Consider the following 15000-nt stretch of genomic DNA (forward strand, 5'->3'; position numbering starts at 1 on the left):
CGTGCGGTCTGAGCGTGCGGTCGCGTCCGTACGGCGTTCAGCAGGCCGCTCGTCTTGCTGAGCTCCAGGCGGTGAGCCGCCAGCTCGGGCTGCAGGCTGCTCTGTTCGCTCAGCAGGTTCGTCACCAGAACACCAATCAGGTTGGAGCAGCTGGGGCCCGACAGCACCTGGACCTACACACACACACACACACACACACACACACGCAACGGGTTGCTATGGTGACAACATCTAGACAACTATTTACAGACTGGACCACGGACGCCCTGAGAGGCGGCAGGTGAGAAGATAACATTCTTCAGTGATCGTCTCCGCTGCGTTTATGATTCAAGAAAAGAGGGAATACAATTTCATGTTCACGGTTTGTTGTTGTAATACACATTTTGGACACAAGAGGCATCGCAAACAGGAAGTGGGCGACTGTAAAAACATGGAGGACTCTTAGATGTAGACATGAAGGGCTCATTGTAAGCTAATGAAAATTTTTTAAAAACAATTCTTAATGTCAGCTAATTACACACTAATCAAGACAGTTCTGATTATTATATTGCATTTTTGCTCATAAATCTCCGTCCATCCTTCACACAACAAACAATCAACAGACAATAGATCTACAGATTATTTCTCTTTCTCAAGAGCATCTCAGGGTCCTTGAACCGGACAACTGATGTTATTGGAACGATTTAAAAAAGATGCTAAACATACATTTTAATTTCCACCAAAAAGAAAACTTGACAAAAATCTAAAAAGACCCAAAGAAGGTGGTTGTTCTTCGGGTACCTTGTGCAGGAAGCAGGTGAGGAAGGAGTAGGCCACGTTGTTGTTGAGGAACGTCCTCTCGTCCATCAGGATGCACTTGATGTACTCGCTGAAGACCGGATCCTCGCAGAGCAGCTTCACACACGTCTTAGCCAGAACGGACTGAAAGAGCAGCAAAGACGACTTCAACAACGCGGTAAAGGAGAGAAAAAAGGGAAACCGCACGAGTGAGACTGAAGACGTGACGAACCTGCGACTGGCAGAGCTCCGTCCACAGTTTGGGGAAGATGGCGAGGTGAAGAGGGAGCCCTTCATACGCTATCAACACGCCTGAGAGACGGAGCGGAGGGGTTAATGCCTAGACACGTGTGTGTGTTTATGTGTGTGTGTGTGCATTTCACACGCACTCAGTTTGACGAGCGTGTCCGTGAACTTCTCGCAGTTGATGGCGACGCGACACAGCAGGTGGCTGAACTGGTGGTACGACAGGAAGTAGTCCAGCAGCATCCGGTCGTACACCTCGTCTTTACCCTGAGGGGGAGGGGGGGGGGGGGGGGGGGGGAGAGGGAGAGAGAGAGAGAGAGAGAGATTATTACCAACAGGTTTTAAAGATCCAAAGTTTGTTTACAATGAAAAAAACTGAAGATCCATCCAGATGTGACAGAGCTACAAGTGAGCTACAGGTGAGTGTCAGGTGAGCTACAGGTGAGTGTCAGGTGAGCGTTAGGTGAGCGTTAGGTGAGCGTCAGGTGAGCTACAGGTGAGTGTCAGGTGAGCTACAGGTGAGCGTCAGGTGAGCGTCAGGTGAGCTACAGGTGAGCTACAGGTGAGCTACAGGTGAGCGTTAGGTGAGCGTTAGGTGAGCGTCAGGTGAGCGTCAGGTGAGCTACAGGTGAGCGTCAGGTGAGCGTCAGGTGAGCGTCAGGTGAGCGTCAGGTGAGCGTCAGGTGAGCTACAGGTAAGCGTCAGGTGAGCTACAGGTGAGCTACAGGTGAGCTACAGGTGAGCTACAGGTAAGCGTCAGGTGAGCTACAGGTGAGCTACAGGTGAGCGTCAGGTGAGCTACAGGTAAGCGTCAGGTGAGCTACAGGTGAGCTACAGGTGAGCGTCAGGTGAGCTACAGGTAAGCGTCAGGTGAGCTACAGGTGAGCTACAGGTAAGCGTCAGGTGAGCTACAGGTGAGTGTCAGGTGAGCGTCAGGTGAGCGTCAGGTGAGCGTCAGGTGAGCTACAGGTGAGTGTCAGGTGAGCTACAGGTGAGCGTCAGGTGAGCTACAGGTGAGCTACAGGTGAGCTACAGGTGAGCGTTAGGTGAGCGTCAGGTGAGCGTCAGGTGAGCTACAGGTGAGCGTCAGGTGAGCGTCAGGTGAGCGTCAGGTGAGCTACAGGTAAGCGTCAGGTGAGCTACAGGTGAGCTACAGGTGAGCTACAGGTGAGCTACAGGTAAGCGTCAGGTGAGCTACAGGTGAGCTACAGGTGAGCGTCAGGTGAGCTACAGGTAAGCGTCAGGTGAGCTACAGGTGAGCTACAGGTGAGCGTCAGGTGAGCTACAGGTAAGCGTCAGGTGAGCTACAGGTGAGCTACAGGTGAGTGTCAGGTGAGCTACAGGTGAGTGTCAGGTGAGCTACAGGTAAGCGTCAGGTGAGCTACAGGTGAGCTACAGGTGAGCGTCAGGTGAGCGTCAGGTGAGCTACAGGTGAGCTACAGGTGAGCTACAGGTGAGTGTCAGGTGAGCTACAGGTGAGCGTCAGGTGAGCTACAGGTGAGCGTCAGGTGAGCTACAGGTGAGCGTCAGGTGAGCTACAGGTGAGCTACAGGTGAGCGTCAGGTGAGCGTCAGGTGAGCTACAGGTGAGCTACAGGTGAGCGCCAGGTGAGCTACAGGTGAGCGTCAGGTGAGCGTCAGGTGAGCGTCAGGTGAGCGTCAGGTGAGCTACAGGTGAGCGTCAGGTGAGCTACAGGTGGTCACACCTTGCTGCTCTCCACCATGGACGGCAGCAGACACATGTTGAGCTCCGGTCTCGGAGGGCGGATGTTGTTCTTGGCTCCCATCAGCTTGATGTTCTCTCTGCACGGAAGGTACGGCCCAAACGACACTGTGGACATGGACACACACACACACACACACACACACACACACTTTAATTAATGACGTGCACTTTGACAACAACCACAAGGTGGCGACGAAGAGGAGGAGACTCACTGGGGATGTTGCTGTGGTGGTAGGTGCAGTGGTTGTGCTGCAGGAAGGGAACCAGAGTGTGCAGGAAGTCGTGAGGACTCAGCAGAACCAGTTCCTTCAGCACGTCTGAAGGAACCAGAACCAAAAGAGGACGAAACATTAATGCAACAGGAAGTAAAAGTGCTGCATTGAAAATGGGTTTTACTGTTGCAGGTGGAGCTCATTTTAAACAATTAATGAATTATTAACTAATTATTACAATTACTTAAATGAAAAGCAGCAAATCTTCACAAATAGAAAAACACAAATCAAAATCACCTAATTGTTTCATTAAGATAATTAAGTACAAACCAACTCCTAAAGTCAGTTAATTCACAATATCACATTTATATGTTCCTCCATAACACAGTTGTTCAGCTGTGTGTGTGTGTGTGTGTGTGTGTGTGTGTGTGTGTGTCAGTGTCTCCAGCATTCATCCCACCAGAGGAACAAAGACTCACAGAAACAAACTGGATTCAATGTAGCAAAACTCAAAATTGAGTCAGATCATCGTCCCGAAGGACTTCTGACACAGAGTGTAGTTTGCAGGTGTGTGTGTGTGTGTGTGTGTGTGTGCGTTACCCAGGCAGGCGTTGCGGAGCTCGGGCGGGCTGTAGGAGTTGAGGAGTGTGAGCAGCTTGTGGGCAAAGTCGATCCTCTCCTGCCACTGGATCAGAGCCTGTTTCACATCTGGACGAGAACACACAGAAACATCTGCTCAGAACAAACCGGAGAAAGAACACACACTATATTCATTCATTTAAACTTATATGCCGCATTATTCATTATAAACTACTCTAAAGTACGCGTACTGTGTGTACTATGTGTACCGTGTGTACTATGTGTACTGTGTGTGCCGTGTGTACTATGTGTACCGTGTGTACTATGTGTACTGTGTGTGCCGTGTGTACCGTGTGTACCGTGTGTACTATGTGTACTGTGTGTACCGTGAGTACTATGTGTACCGCGTGTACCGTGTGTACTATGTGTACTGTGTGTACCGTGTGTACTGTGTGTACTGTGTGTACTATGTGTACTGTGTGTACCGTGTGTACTATGTGTACCGTGTGTACTGTGTGTACCGTGTGTACCGTGTGTACCGTGAGTACTATGTGTACCGCGTGTACCGTGTGTACTATGTGTACTGTGTGTACCGTGTGTACCGTGAGTACTATGTGTACCGCGTGTACCATGTGTACCGTGTGTACTATGTGTACTGTGTGTACCGCGTGTACCGTGTGTACCGTGTGTACTATGTGTACTGTGTGTACCGTGTGTACCGTGTGTACTGTGTGTACCGTGTGTACTATGTGTACCGTGTGTACCGTGTGTACTATGTGTACTGTGTGTACTGTGTGTACCATGTGTACTGTGTGTACCGCGTGTACCGTGTGTACCGCGTGTACCGTGTGTACTATGTGTACTGTGTGTACCGTGTGTACTGTGTGTACCGTGTGTACTGTGTGTACCGTGTGTACCGTGAGTATGATGTGTACCGTGTGTACTATGTGTACTGTGTGTACCGTGTGTACCGTGTGTACTATGTGTACCGTGAGTATGATGTGTACCGCGTGTACCGTGTGTACTGTGTGTACTATGTGTACTATGTGTACCGTGTGTACTGTGTGTACCGTGTGTACCGTGAGTATGATGTGTACCGTGTGTACTATGTGTACTGTGTGTACCGCGTGTACCGTGTGTACCGTGTGTACCGTGTGTACCGTGTGTACCGTGAGTATGATGTGTACATTGTGTACTATGTGTACTGTGTGTACCGCGTGTACCGTGTGTACCGTGTGTACTATGTGTACTGTGTGTACCGTGTGTACTGTGTGTACCGTGTGTACTGTGTGTACCGTGTGTACTGTGTGTACCGTGTGTACTATGTGTACTGTGTGTACCGTGAGTACTATGTGTACCGCGTGTACCGTGTGTACTGTGTGTACTATGTGTACCGTGTGTACTGTGTGTACCGTGTGTACTATGTGTACCGCGTGTACCGTGTGTACCGTGTGTACTATGTGTACTGTGTGTACCGTGTGTACTGTGTGTACCGTGTGTACTGTGTGTACTATGTGTACTGTGTGTACCGTGAGTACTATGTGTACCGCGTGTACCGTGTGTACCGTGTGTACCGCGTGTACCGTGTGTACCGTGTGTACTATGTGTACTGTGTGTACCGTGTGTACCGTGAGTACTATGTGTACCGCGTGTACCGTGTGTACCGTGTGTACTATGTGTACCGTGTGTACCGTGTGTACCGCGTGTACCGTGTGTACCGCGTGTACCGTGTGTACCGTGTGTACCGTGTGTACTATGTGTACCGTGTGTACCGTGTGTACCGTGTGTACCGTGTGTACTATGTGTACTGTGTGTACCGCGTGTACCGTGTGTACTATGTGTACTGTGTGTACCGTGTGTACTGTGTGTACCGTGTGTACTGTGTGTACCGTGTGTACCGTGTGTACTATGTGTATCGTGTGTACTGTGTGTGCCGTGTGTGCACCGTGTGTACCGTGTGTACTCCGTGTGTACCGTGTGTACTATGTGTACCGTGTGTACTATGTGTATCGTGTGTACCGTGTGTACTGTGTGTACCGTGAGTACTATGTGTACCGCGTGTACCGTGTGTATCGTGTGTACCGTGTGTACTGTGTGTACCGTGAGTACTATGTGTACCGCGTGTACCGTGTGTACCGTGTGTACCGTGTGTACTATGTGTACCGTGTGTACCGTGTGTACCGTGTGTACCGTGTGTACTATGTGTACCGCGTGTACCATGTGTACCGTGTGTACTATGTGTACTGTGTGTACCGTGTGTACTGTGTGTACCGTGTGTACTGTGTGTACTATGTGTACTGTGTGTACCGTGAGTACTATGTGTACTGTGTGTACCATGTGTACCGCGTGTACCGTGTGTACCGTGTGTACCGTGTGTACCGTGTGTACTATGTGTACTGTGTGTACCGCGTGTACCGTGTGTACCGTGTGTACTATGTGTACTGTGTGTACCGTGTGTACCGTGAGTACTATGTGTACCGCGTGTACCGTGTGTACCGTGTGTACTATGTGTACTGTGTGTACCGTGTGTACCGTGAGTACTATGTGTACCGCGTGTACCGTGTGTACTATGTGTACTGTGTGTACCGTGTGTACCGTGTGTACTATGTGTACCGTGTGTACCGTGTGTACTATGTGTACTGTGTGTACCGCGTGTACCGTGTGTACTATGTGTACTGTGTGTACCGTGTGTACTGTGTGTACCGTGTGTACCGTGTGTACTATATGTACCGTGTGTACTATGTGTATCGTGTGTACTGTGTGTGCCGTGTGTGCACCGTGTGTACCGTGTGTACTATGTGTACCGTGTGTACTATGTGTATCGTGTGTACCATGCGTACTGTGTGTGCCGTGTGTGCCGTGTGTACCGTTTGTACCGTGTGTACTATGTGTACTGTGTGTACTGTGTGTACTGTGTGTACCGTGTGTACTGTGTGTGCCGTGTGTACTGTGTGTGCCGTGTGTACTGTGTGTGCCGTGTGTACCGTGTGTACCGTGCGTAGTATGTGTACTGTGTGTGCCGTGTGTACTATGTGTACTGTGTGTACCGTGTGTACTGTGTGTACCGTGTGTACCGTGTGTACTATGTGTACTATGTGTACTGTGTGTACCGTGTGTACTGTGTGTACCGTGTGTACTGTGTGTGCCGTGTGTACTGTGTGTACGATGTATACCGTGTGTACCGTGTGTACTATGTGTACCGTGTGTACCGTGCGTACCGTGTGTACCGTGTGTACCGTGTGTACCGTGTGTACCGTGTGTACTGTGTGTACCGTGTGTACCGTGTGTACTATGTGTACCGTGCGTACTATGTGTACCGTGTGTACTATGTGTACCGTGTGTACCGTGCGTACTATGTGTACTGTGTGTACCGTGTGTACTATGTGTACCGTGTGTACGATGTGTACCGTGCGTACTATGTGTACCGTGTGTACTATGTGTACCGTGTGTACCGTGCGTACTATGTGTACCGTGTGTACGATGTGTACCGTGCGTACCGTGCGTACTATGTGTATCGTGCGTACCGTGTGTACTATGTGTACCGTGTGTACTATGTGTACCGTGCGTACCGTGTGTACTATGTGTACCGTGTGTACCGTGCGTACTATGTGTACTGTGTGTACCGTGTGTACTATGTGTACCGTGTGTACGATGTGTACCGTGCGTACTATGTGTACCGTGTGTACTATGTGTACCGTGTGTACCGTGCGTACTATGTGTACCGTGTGTACTATGTGTACCGTGTGTACCATGCGTACTATGTGTATCGTGCGTACCGTGTGTACTATGTGTACCGTGTGTACTATGTGTACCGTGCGTACCGTGCGTACCGTGTGTACTATGTGTACCGTGCGTACTATGTGTATTGTGTGTACCATGTGTACCGTGTGTACCGTGTGTACCGTGTGTACCGTGTGTACCGTGTGTACTGGATCTCACCTTTGCGCTGCAGGTACGGCCGCGTGGCCTTGAGGACGGACAGGAAGATGGAGAGCAGCTCCACCAGGTCTCCGGTGACGTGGCACGCCGTCGCCTCGTGGTACATCATGTGCAGCGTGTTGAAGGACTGCAGAGGACAGACGATGGAGCGTAAATTACATTTTAAAATAGCCCAATTCTTTTTTTACAATTGTATTCTATCATTCAGCTCACTTTTAAAGTACTTTTGTTTTTTTAAATGATGAAAGAAAAGTCCAAAAGTTTTTTAATTTGTCTCCAAATTTCATATTTTTCTCTTTTGTTAGCGTTTCTTTTTTTCTATGTCTCTTTATTTCTATTATTAAAGATGGTCTGAAATGTGAATCTCTCTTTGTCTGATGTACACAGAGGAGATCCTGCTCCAGGTCCTGGTCCCACCTCAGTCATGAGGATGAGTCCCCTGTTGAAGACCACCAGCAGTCGGTCCTCGTCGTTCTCCAGCAGAACCCTGAAGGCACTGAGAAGGAAGAAAACCAGGCGTCAGGATCCAGATCAGAGACGCTCCTCAAGGCTCATTGTTCCGTGTGTGAGTGTGTGTGAGTGTGTGTGTGTGCGTGTGAGTGTGTGTGTGTGCGTGTGAGTGTGTGTGTGTGTGTGTGTGCGTGTCCTGACCTGATGAGCGTGGTCCAGCAGGAGCGGCCGTCCAGGCAGCGCAGGTAGCAGCTGATGGTGGTCTTCTTGAACTGTTTGACGTCCTCCAGCTCTTCTTCCCTCATGTCGGCCCGCTGCGCCACGAACAGCTGCATGAGGTTGAACAGCTCCTCCACCGCCTGCAGGGGGCAGCACACACACACACACACACACACACACTCAGTGATCTATATAATGTGGCTGGATTAAAAATGACTTTATCTACACCAAGCAATCATGAAAAAATTATATATATTTATCTGAAACTGATCTGAGAACAGGCTCCGCACTCACCCCGGGGTACTGGCTGGCGTGCGGCGTCAGGTTCTTGAAGGCCCACTGGATGTTCTGGTGCGAGGCGAGCTGGCGGGTGAAGGCGGGCGACTGCTCGCAGCACATGCGCAGGATGCCGTAGTAGGCGGGCAGCATGCCGCGGTTGAAGAGCACCACCTCCTGGTCGTCGTGGTCCGCCAGGATGTAGTTGAAGGCGATGTTCTTGGTCACCACGGGGTTCTGCACCACCAGACGGACGTTCTCCGGGCAGTCCACGCACATGTTGTACCAGAAGGACAGCAGCGCCTGCTTGTTGTGGTTGGTGGCGATGGCCGGCTCCGACAGTTTGGGCTGCGGGAACGGAGAGAGAGAGGAAGACCACGAGACGGAAGCGTCAGACCGGAGAGGAAGACCACGAGACGGAAGCGTCAGATCATAGAGGAAGACCACGAGACGGAAGCGTCAGACCGGAGAGGAAGACTTTGAGACGGAAGCGTCAGACCGGAGAGGAAGACCACGAGACGGAAGCGTCAGATCGGAGAGGAAGACCACGAGACGGAAGCGTCAGACCGGAGAGGAAGACTTTGAGACGGAAGCGTCAGATCATAGAGGAAGACCACGAGACGGAAGCGTCAGATCGGAGAGGAAGACCACGAGACTGAAGCGTCAGATCATAGAGGAAGACCACAAGACGGAAGCGTCAGATCATAGAGGAAGACCACGAGACGGAAGCGTCAGATCATAGAGGAAGACCACGAGACGGAAGCGTCAGACCGGAGAGGAAGACTTTGAGACGGAAGCGTCAGATCATAGAGGAAGACCACGAGACGGAAGCGTCAGATCGGAGAGGAAGACCACGAGACTGAAGCGTCAGATCATAGAGGAAGACCACAAGACGGAAGCGTCAGATCATAGAGGAAGACCACGAGACGGAAGCGTCAGACCGGAGAGGAAGACTTTGAGACGGAAGCGTCAGATCATAGAGGAAGACCACGAGACGGAAGCGTCAGATCGGAGAGGAAGACCACGAGACTGAAGCGTCAGATCATAGAGGAAGACCACAAGACGGAAGCGTCAGATCATAGAGGAAGACCACGAGACGGAAGCGTCAGATCATAGAGGAAGACCACGAGACGGAAGCGTCAGATCGGAGAGGAAGACTTTGAGACGGAAGCGTCAGATCATAGAGGAAGACCACAAGACGGAAGCGTCAGATCATAGAGGAAGACCACGAGACGGAAGCGTCAGACCGGAGAGGAAGACCACGAGACGGAAGCGTCAGATCATAGAGGAAGACCACGAGACGGAAGCGTCAGACCGGAGAGGAAGACTTTGAGACGGAAGCGTCAGATCATAGAGGAAGACCACGAGACGGAAGCGTCAGACCGGAGAGGCAGACCACGAGACTGAAGCGTCAGACCGGAGAACATTGAGTCAGAGGAAGCGCTGCAGCTGCTCTACAGCGTGAAGAAGATGACGAGTAAATAATAAAAAGAAGATGAGCATGACTGAAAGTACCTGGAAGAGGTTCCAGAGGTCCATGAAGTAGCCGGAGAACATGAGCTTCTCCGTCTTGGAGATGAGGCAGTAGGTCATGAAGCTGAAGTACTGGACCAGCTTGGTGGTGCCGTGAACGCTGGCGTCCACGTACAGCTTGGCGCGTCCCAGCAGCCCCAGCAGCAGGTTGTACACCTGGTGGAGGACCACGGTGGTGTCGGGCGACAGCGGCAGCTCGCGGGTCGGCAGGTGGAGGGAGCGCGTGGAGCGAAACATCTGGCGGAACGAGTTGCTGGGGATGAGGGAGACGAGGAGGTACGCCGCCGCTGGAGAGACAAAGTGGGATTTATTATCGTCGGTAGCAATTAAATTATTATTTCTCAGTTCAAACTCGGGTTGAAAAAAAAGTTGCATCCATACGCACGTAAAGCTACGACAGGAAAAGGCTCATTGTGGTTATTTATGGTAATGTTTGTCTTGTTTGAACTTCAGGTGTAAAATTAAGTAATACAACATTTAAAAAAGGGAAAAAACGTTTATAATTTACATGCAAAACGGTTAGAATTATCGCCTCTAGAATTATCGCCTTTAAAAGTTGCAGTTTTCATCCAAAATGTCAGATATATATATTTCAATAGGCGTTTGTGTGAAATTATTAGCATATTCATTCTTAACTTATGCCCAAAAATTAGAAGAATTTCTCCTCAAAGTGTTCCTTTAATATAACCAAGTCACGTCTGGTCCAAGAAGTCCGTTATTTTCTATATTGGAACACGTCAGAGTGCATTATGGGTCTTATACCGCAGTCACTTACCAAAGAAAACATTTATAAAAACACAATAAACTAAAGATGCATCTGCACACGTGTTATAATAAAAGCTGAGCCCATATTTATGAGAGTGTGTACGCTGCAGCGTTGGATTGTGGGGGATCGCCGAGGCTCTTACATGTGCGGACCCGGGGGTAGTTGTGAGCCAGCAGGAAGCGTTCCACCCAGTTCTCCATGTTCTGCAGCACCCAGCTGTGGGCCAGTTTGTTCCTGGGAGTCTGGACAGCCAGCCAGTCCAGACACTGGGACGGGTTGTACTCGATCACCTGGCGGGGGAAGAGCGCGAACAGGTGATGGATTAAAAACTCTTAATAAATACACTAAAACTAAAACGTGATCATTATTAATTTCTAGTTCCATACAAAATAAAATCAGATTTCACCGTTGAAAAAAGGAAACGGAAGTTAAAAGCTTCGTGTTTAGAGATATAAAACGTGTTCAGGGGTGGAACGGTAGATTGTATTTCACCTCCCAGATCCTCTGGAGGATGTAGGAGGCGAAGGAGGGCATCCCCGGAGGTCCGCCCGCAAACTCCATCAGCATCGTCAGCAGCTTGAAGAAAGGATTGGCGGCCTGACGGAGACAAACACAAAGCTTAATAACATAAAAGATAATAAATAAAAAAGAAGCAAAAAGTAAAAATAAATGTGCATGGCTCTACATCTCGTGTTTTCAGTGCTGACGGGAAACCAACTCACCTCAGGAGTCAGCTTTGCGATAGAGGTGAAGAGCATTGACACAATCTGTACAGTCAGGAGGAGAATTATATATTAATACAATTATTTCTACTGCTTTCGGCAAATAAATACAATTTATATAATAACATATATATACATATACACATATATATATACATATACATATATACATATATATATACATACATACATACATACATATGTATATATATACACATATATATACACATATACATACATATATATATACACATATATACACACATATACATATATACACATATATATATATATATACACATACATATATATAATTTATATTTATTTATATATATATATATATATATATATATATATGTATATGTGTATATATATATATATATATATGTATATGTGTATATATATACATATATATATACATATATATATACACATATATACATATATATATATATATATATATAAATAAATAAATATAAATTATATATATATAAATAAATTATATATATATATAAATAAAGGCATAATAAAATAATTGACTTTGTACTTTGAAGGAATATAATATAATATTTGGCAGAACAACACGCGGTTAAAAGATGGACGCCGTAAGTCGAGTCCCGAGTACAAAGTTCCCATGAACCCGTCGCCACCGTGGTGAACCTACGTGCTCGGCCAGGCGGTTGTTATAGCGACAGAGGCTGAAGATGAGGTTGCAGGTCTGCCGGATGTTGATGCCGTCTCGGATGTGCTGGAAGAGGAAGGGGAAGCCTTTCCCTCCGGTCAGCGCCGCCATGTCGCTCTGCGACAGAGTCAGATGTCTGGAGAGCGGCAGGAGAAGGAATGAAAGAGGGTAAGACGCCCCGGTCGGTACTTTGATTTAAAAAAAAAAGGTGATTTCTCCGTGTTTGAAGTACACAAAACACAACATGTAAAATAAGCGTTCCCTCGTGTCCGTACCTCTCAGAGCGAGACTGCTCCACCAGCAGAGCGATGAGCGCGATCATCTTCTCCAGAGCCGCGGGACGGTACTTCTCCTCCGCCAGAGACAAGATGTCCTCCTCCTCGTCCTCCTCCTCACCCTCCTCCTCCGACAGCACCTCCACCTGAGGCTGAGGGAGGACACTCTTCGTTTACGGTTTATTTGCCGTGCAACGCCAAAAATAGAATTACGACGACGACGATACGAGTAAATTTAATTAAATTGTTTAACACATCAAGGAAGAAAACCAATAAATAACAGCAGTGAGTGCCATTCAGAATGATAATATTATGGTAAACAGATGTAATAGTGTAGTAATATTATAACATAAACATAAATAAAGTGCTCGGTGTGTAAACTTACATTCTCGGGGCCTTTGGTTCCCATGTAGAAATGCACCATGATGGAAATGGCTTGTAGCGACAACAGGAACTGACTCTGGAGACGCGAAAACACAAGACGACGGTTAACGCTCGAAGAAGAAGTCACACACGACATCAACTTGTCTCGTGTGTGTGTGTGTGTGTGTGTGTGTGCGTGTGTGTGTGTCCCAGCATCTCCAGCATTAATCCCACCAGAGGAACGATGTCTCAAAGAAACAAACTGGATACATTGTAGCAAAAAACTCAAAATTGAATCAGATCATCGTCCCGGAGGACTTCTGACACAGAGTTTAGCTTGCAGGCGTGTGTGTGTGTGTGTGTGTGTGTGTGTGTGTGTGTGTGTGTGTGTGTTGCCTTGAAATGTAAATCAGTAAAACTAACATAGCACAGCTTTTTTGGATCTCAAACATCGTTCCGGTAAAAAAAAAAGCAACAACAACAATCCTCCGTTCAGACCGACCTCCTCCTCCCCCATCTTGGCGAACTCGTAGAGGAAGGCGAAGTACTCCGTCAGGTGTTTGCTGTGGGGCTTCACGCCGTGCTCCATGATGGACAGCAGCGTCTTCACGAAGCGAGTGACGCAGGACCGGCTGCCGATGTCCTCCACGGGGCCGTCCATGTCGTCAGAGCTGAGACGAGAAGGGAGGAGCGAGGGATGAAGGGAATGATATACAACACACACACACACCCACACACACACACACACACACACACACACACACACACACACATATATATATATATATATATAAAACAACAAGTCAATGCACAAGTCAAGTGTTTCTGTAGATTGTAAACAAGAAAACAACTGTGGAGAGTGTTGGAATAACTAAATACTTCAACTATACATGAATTAGGTGGTAATGTACACATGTCCATATATACAGAATATACCAGCACGCAAATGTTTGGGAAGTAGTTTACTTCTCCATTCATGAAGAAGGGTCTCAATATATTTTTAATCTTCACGGTTGCACAAGGTGAGTAATTTATATATAAATGGTCCTTTTTGTTGGGGAAGTACACCTTTAAAAAAAAAAAAAAAATGTACATTTAGGTATTTAAAGTATAAGAGGTATGATCGGAGGTCGACTGGCAGCAGGTGTTTTCTTGGCCATTGATCCCAACTATAAACGGTGTGTGTGTGTGTGTGTGTGTGTGTGTGTCAGTGTCTCCAGCATTAATCCCACCAGAGGAACAAAGACTCACAGAAACAAACTGGATTCAATGTAGCAAAACTCAAAATTGAGTCAGATCATCGTCCCGGAGGACTTCTGACACAGAGTGTAGTTTGCAGACGTGTGTGTGTGTGTGTGTGTGTGTGTCAGTTGTGGAGCCACTAATCTTTCTCAGAGTCCAGAGTGACGGAGACACTGAGCGACACGCGGCTCCCGTTTGGATCTCGCCTCCTGACGTCAGACACAACGCCGTCTGCTTGTGCTGCACATCTGGACCGGCTCAATGAAGAAAACCCGACTTTTTCCGTTTATCTTTAAATCTGACGGAGTCGTTTTTGGTGCTTAAAACGAGTAAAAAAAACAAAAAAACACTGTGCAAATCCGACCAATCGGGTGCGACGTACCCGTCCTCCATGCCGGGCTGCAGATAGAGGTGAGCGTGAACCGGACGGAGCCTCTGGATGACGTGAATACACAACCTCTGGAACATCTGGAGGTCAGAAGCAGAAGCGGGTCAACTGTGCGTTTAACGTTCGTGAAGACGGGACTTTAAAAATCATTAAAAGTGCAAAAGACCAGGGAGAAGATAGAGGAACGCACATAAAAACACACAGAAACTCACCTGTCTGACAATCTGATTGGGGCACTTAATGAGGATCTGCATCGGCCACCAGTTGTCATCAGCCATCCGATCCAGAAACCACTGAAACGGAGGAAACGGTGACACGTGAGGCGTCACCAAAACAAACCGATACCTGCAAAACACCCGGACGGTGAAATCGATGTCGGTGCCGTGGGGTCAAACCTCGCAGGCGGCCTGGCTGTTGTTGAACTGTTTGGTGAGGAGTTCGATCCACTGCAGCATGGTGGGCTGGAGGCGACGGAAACGCATCCGTCAGTTATCGTCCATCAAAATGTACGGTGATAAAAAATGTTTTAAAAAAATGGAGAGTGGGCGTTACCTTCTCCTTGGAGTGAATGAAGGTCTCCAGGACGAAGGATGTGCTGAGCTGCAA

At 48.1% G+C, this 15000-nt stretch overlaps 2 protein-coding genes across 10 annotated transcripts in view; both read right to left on the bottom strand.

Annotated features, from left to right (window-relative positions):
- Positions 1-15000, bottom strand: part of LOC117732666 (E3 ubiquitin-protein ligase TRIM21-like) — a 703346-nt gene that overhangs the window by 485219 nt on the left and 203127 nt on the right. The gene's annotated exons all lie outside the window — the stretch shown is intronic.
- Positions 1-15000, bottom strand: part of usp34 (ubiquitin specific peptidase 34) — a 51985-nt gene that overhangs the window by 1625 nt on the left and 35360 nt on the right. For 5 of the 8 annotated variants that reach the window (XM_034535185.1, XM_034535194.1, XM_034535201.1 and 2 more), the window contains exons 54-76: positions 14947-14994; positions 14790-14855; positions 14607-14687; positions 14389-14474; positions 13267-13435; positions 12787-12861; positions 12402-12568; positions 12109-12262; positions 11445-11489; positions 11215-11319; positions 10865-11012; positions 9939-10243; positions 8442-8771; positions 8130-8287; positions 7896-7974; positions 7479-7605; positions 3561-3668; positions 2961-3065; positions 2729-2853; positions 1167-1290; positions 1010-1089; positions 781-921; positions 33-173 (exon numbers count right to left, since the gene is read on the bottom strand). In XM_034535185.1, the coding sequence (XP_034391076.1) occupies positions 33-173; positions 781-921; positions 1010-1089; positions 1167-1290; positions 2729-2853; positions 2961-3065; positions 3561-3668; positions 7479-7605; positions 7896-7974; positions 8130-8287; positions 8442-8771; positions 9939-10243; positions 10865-11012; positions 11215-11319; positions 11445-11489; positions 12109-12262; positions 12402-12568; positions 12787-12861; positions 13267-13435; positions 14389-14474; positions 14607-14687; positions 14790-14855; positions 14947-14994 (2967 nt within the window). The remainder of the gene's footprint in view (positions 1-32; positions 174-780; positions 922-1009; positions 1090-1166; positions 1291-2728; positions 2854-2960; positions 3066-3560; positions 3669-7478; positions 7606-7895; positions 7975-8129; positions 8288-8441; positions 8772-9938; positions 10244-10864; positions 11013-11214; positions 11320-11444; positions 11490-12108; positions 12263-12401; positions 12569-12786; positions 12862-13266; positions 13436-14388; positions 14475-14606; positions 14688-14789; positions 14856-14946; positions 14995-15000) is intronic. The other 3 variants (XM_034535217.1, XM_034535175.1, XM_034535210.1) reach the window with 1 other exon arrangement.

Source organism: Cyclopterus lumpus, chromosome 1 (assembly GCF_009769545.1).
Source record: "Cyclopterus lumpus isolate fCycLum1 chromosome 1, fCycLum1.pri, whole genome shotgun sequence".
In the NCBI taxonomy this organism is placed as follows: domain Eukaryota; kingdom Metazoa; phylum Chordata; class Actinopteri; order Perciformes; family Cyclopteridae; genus Cyclopterus; species Cyclopterus lumpus.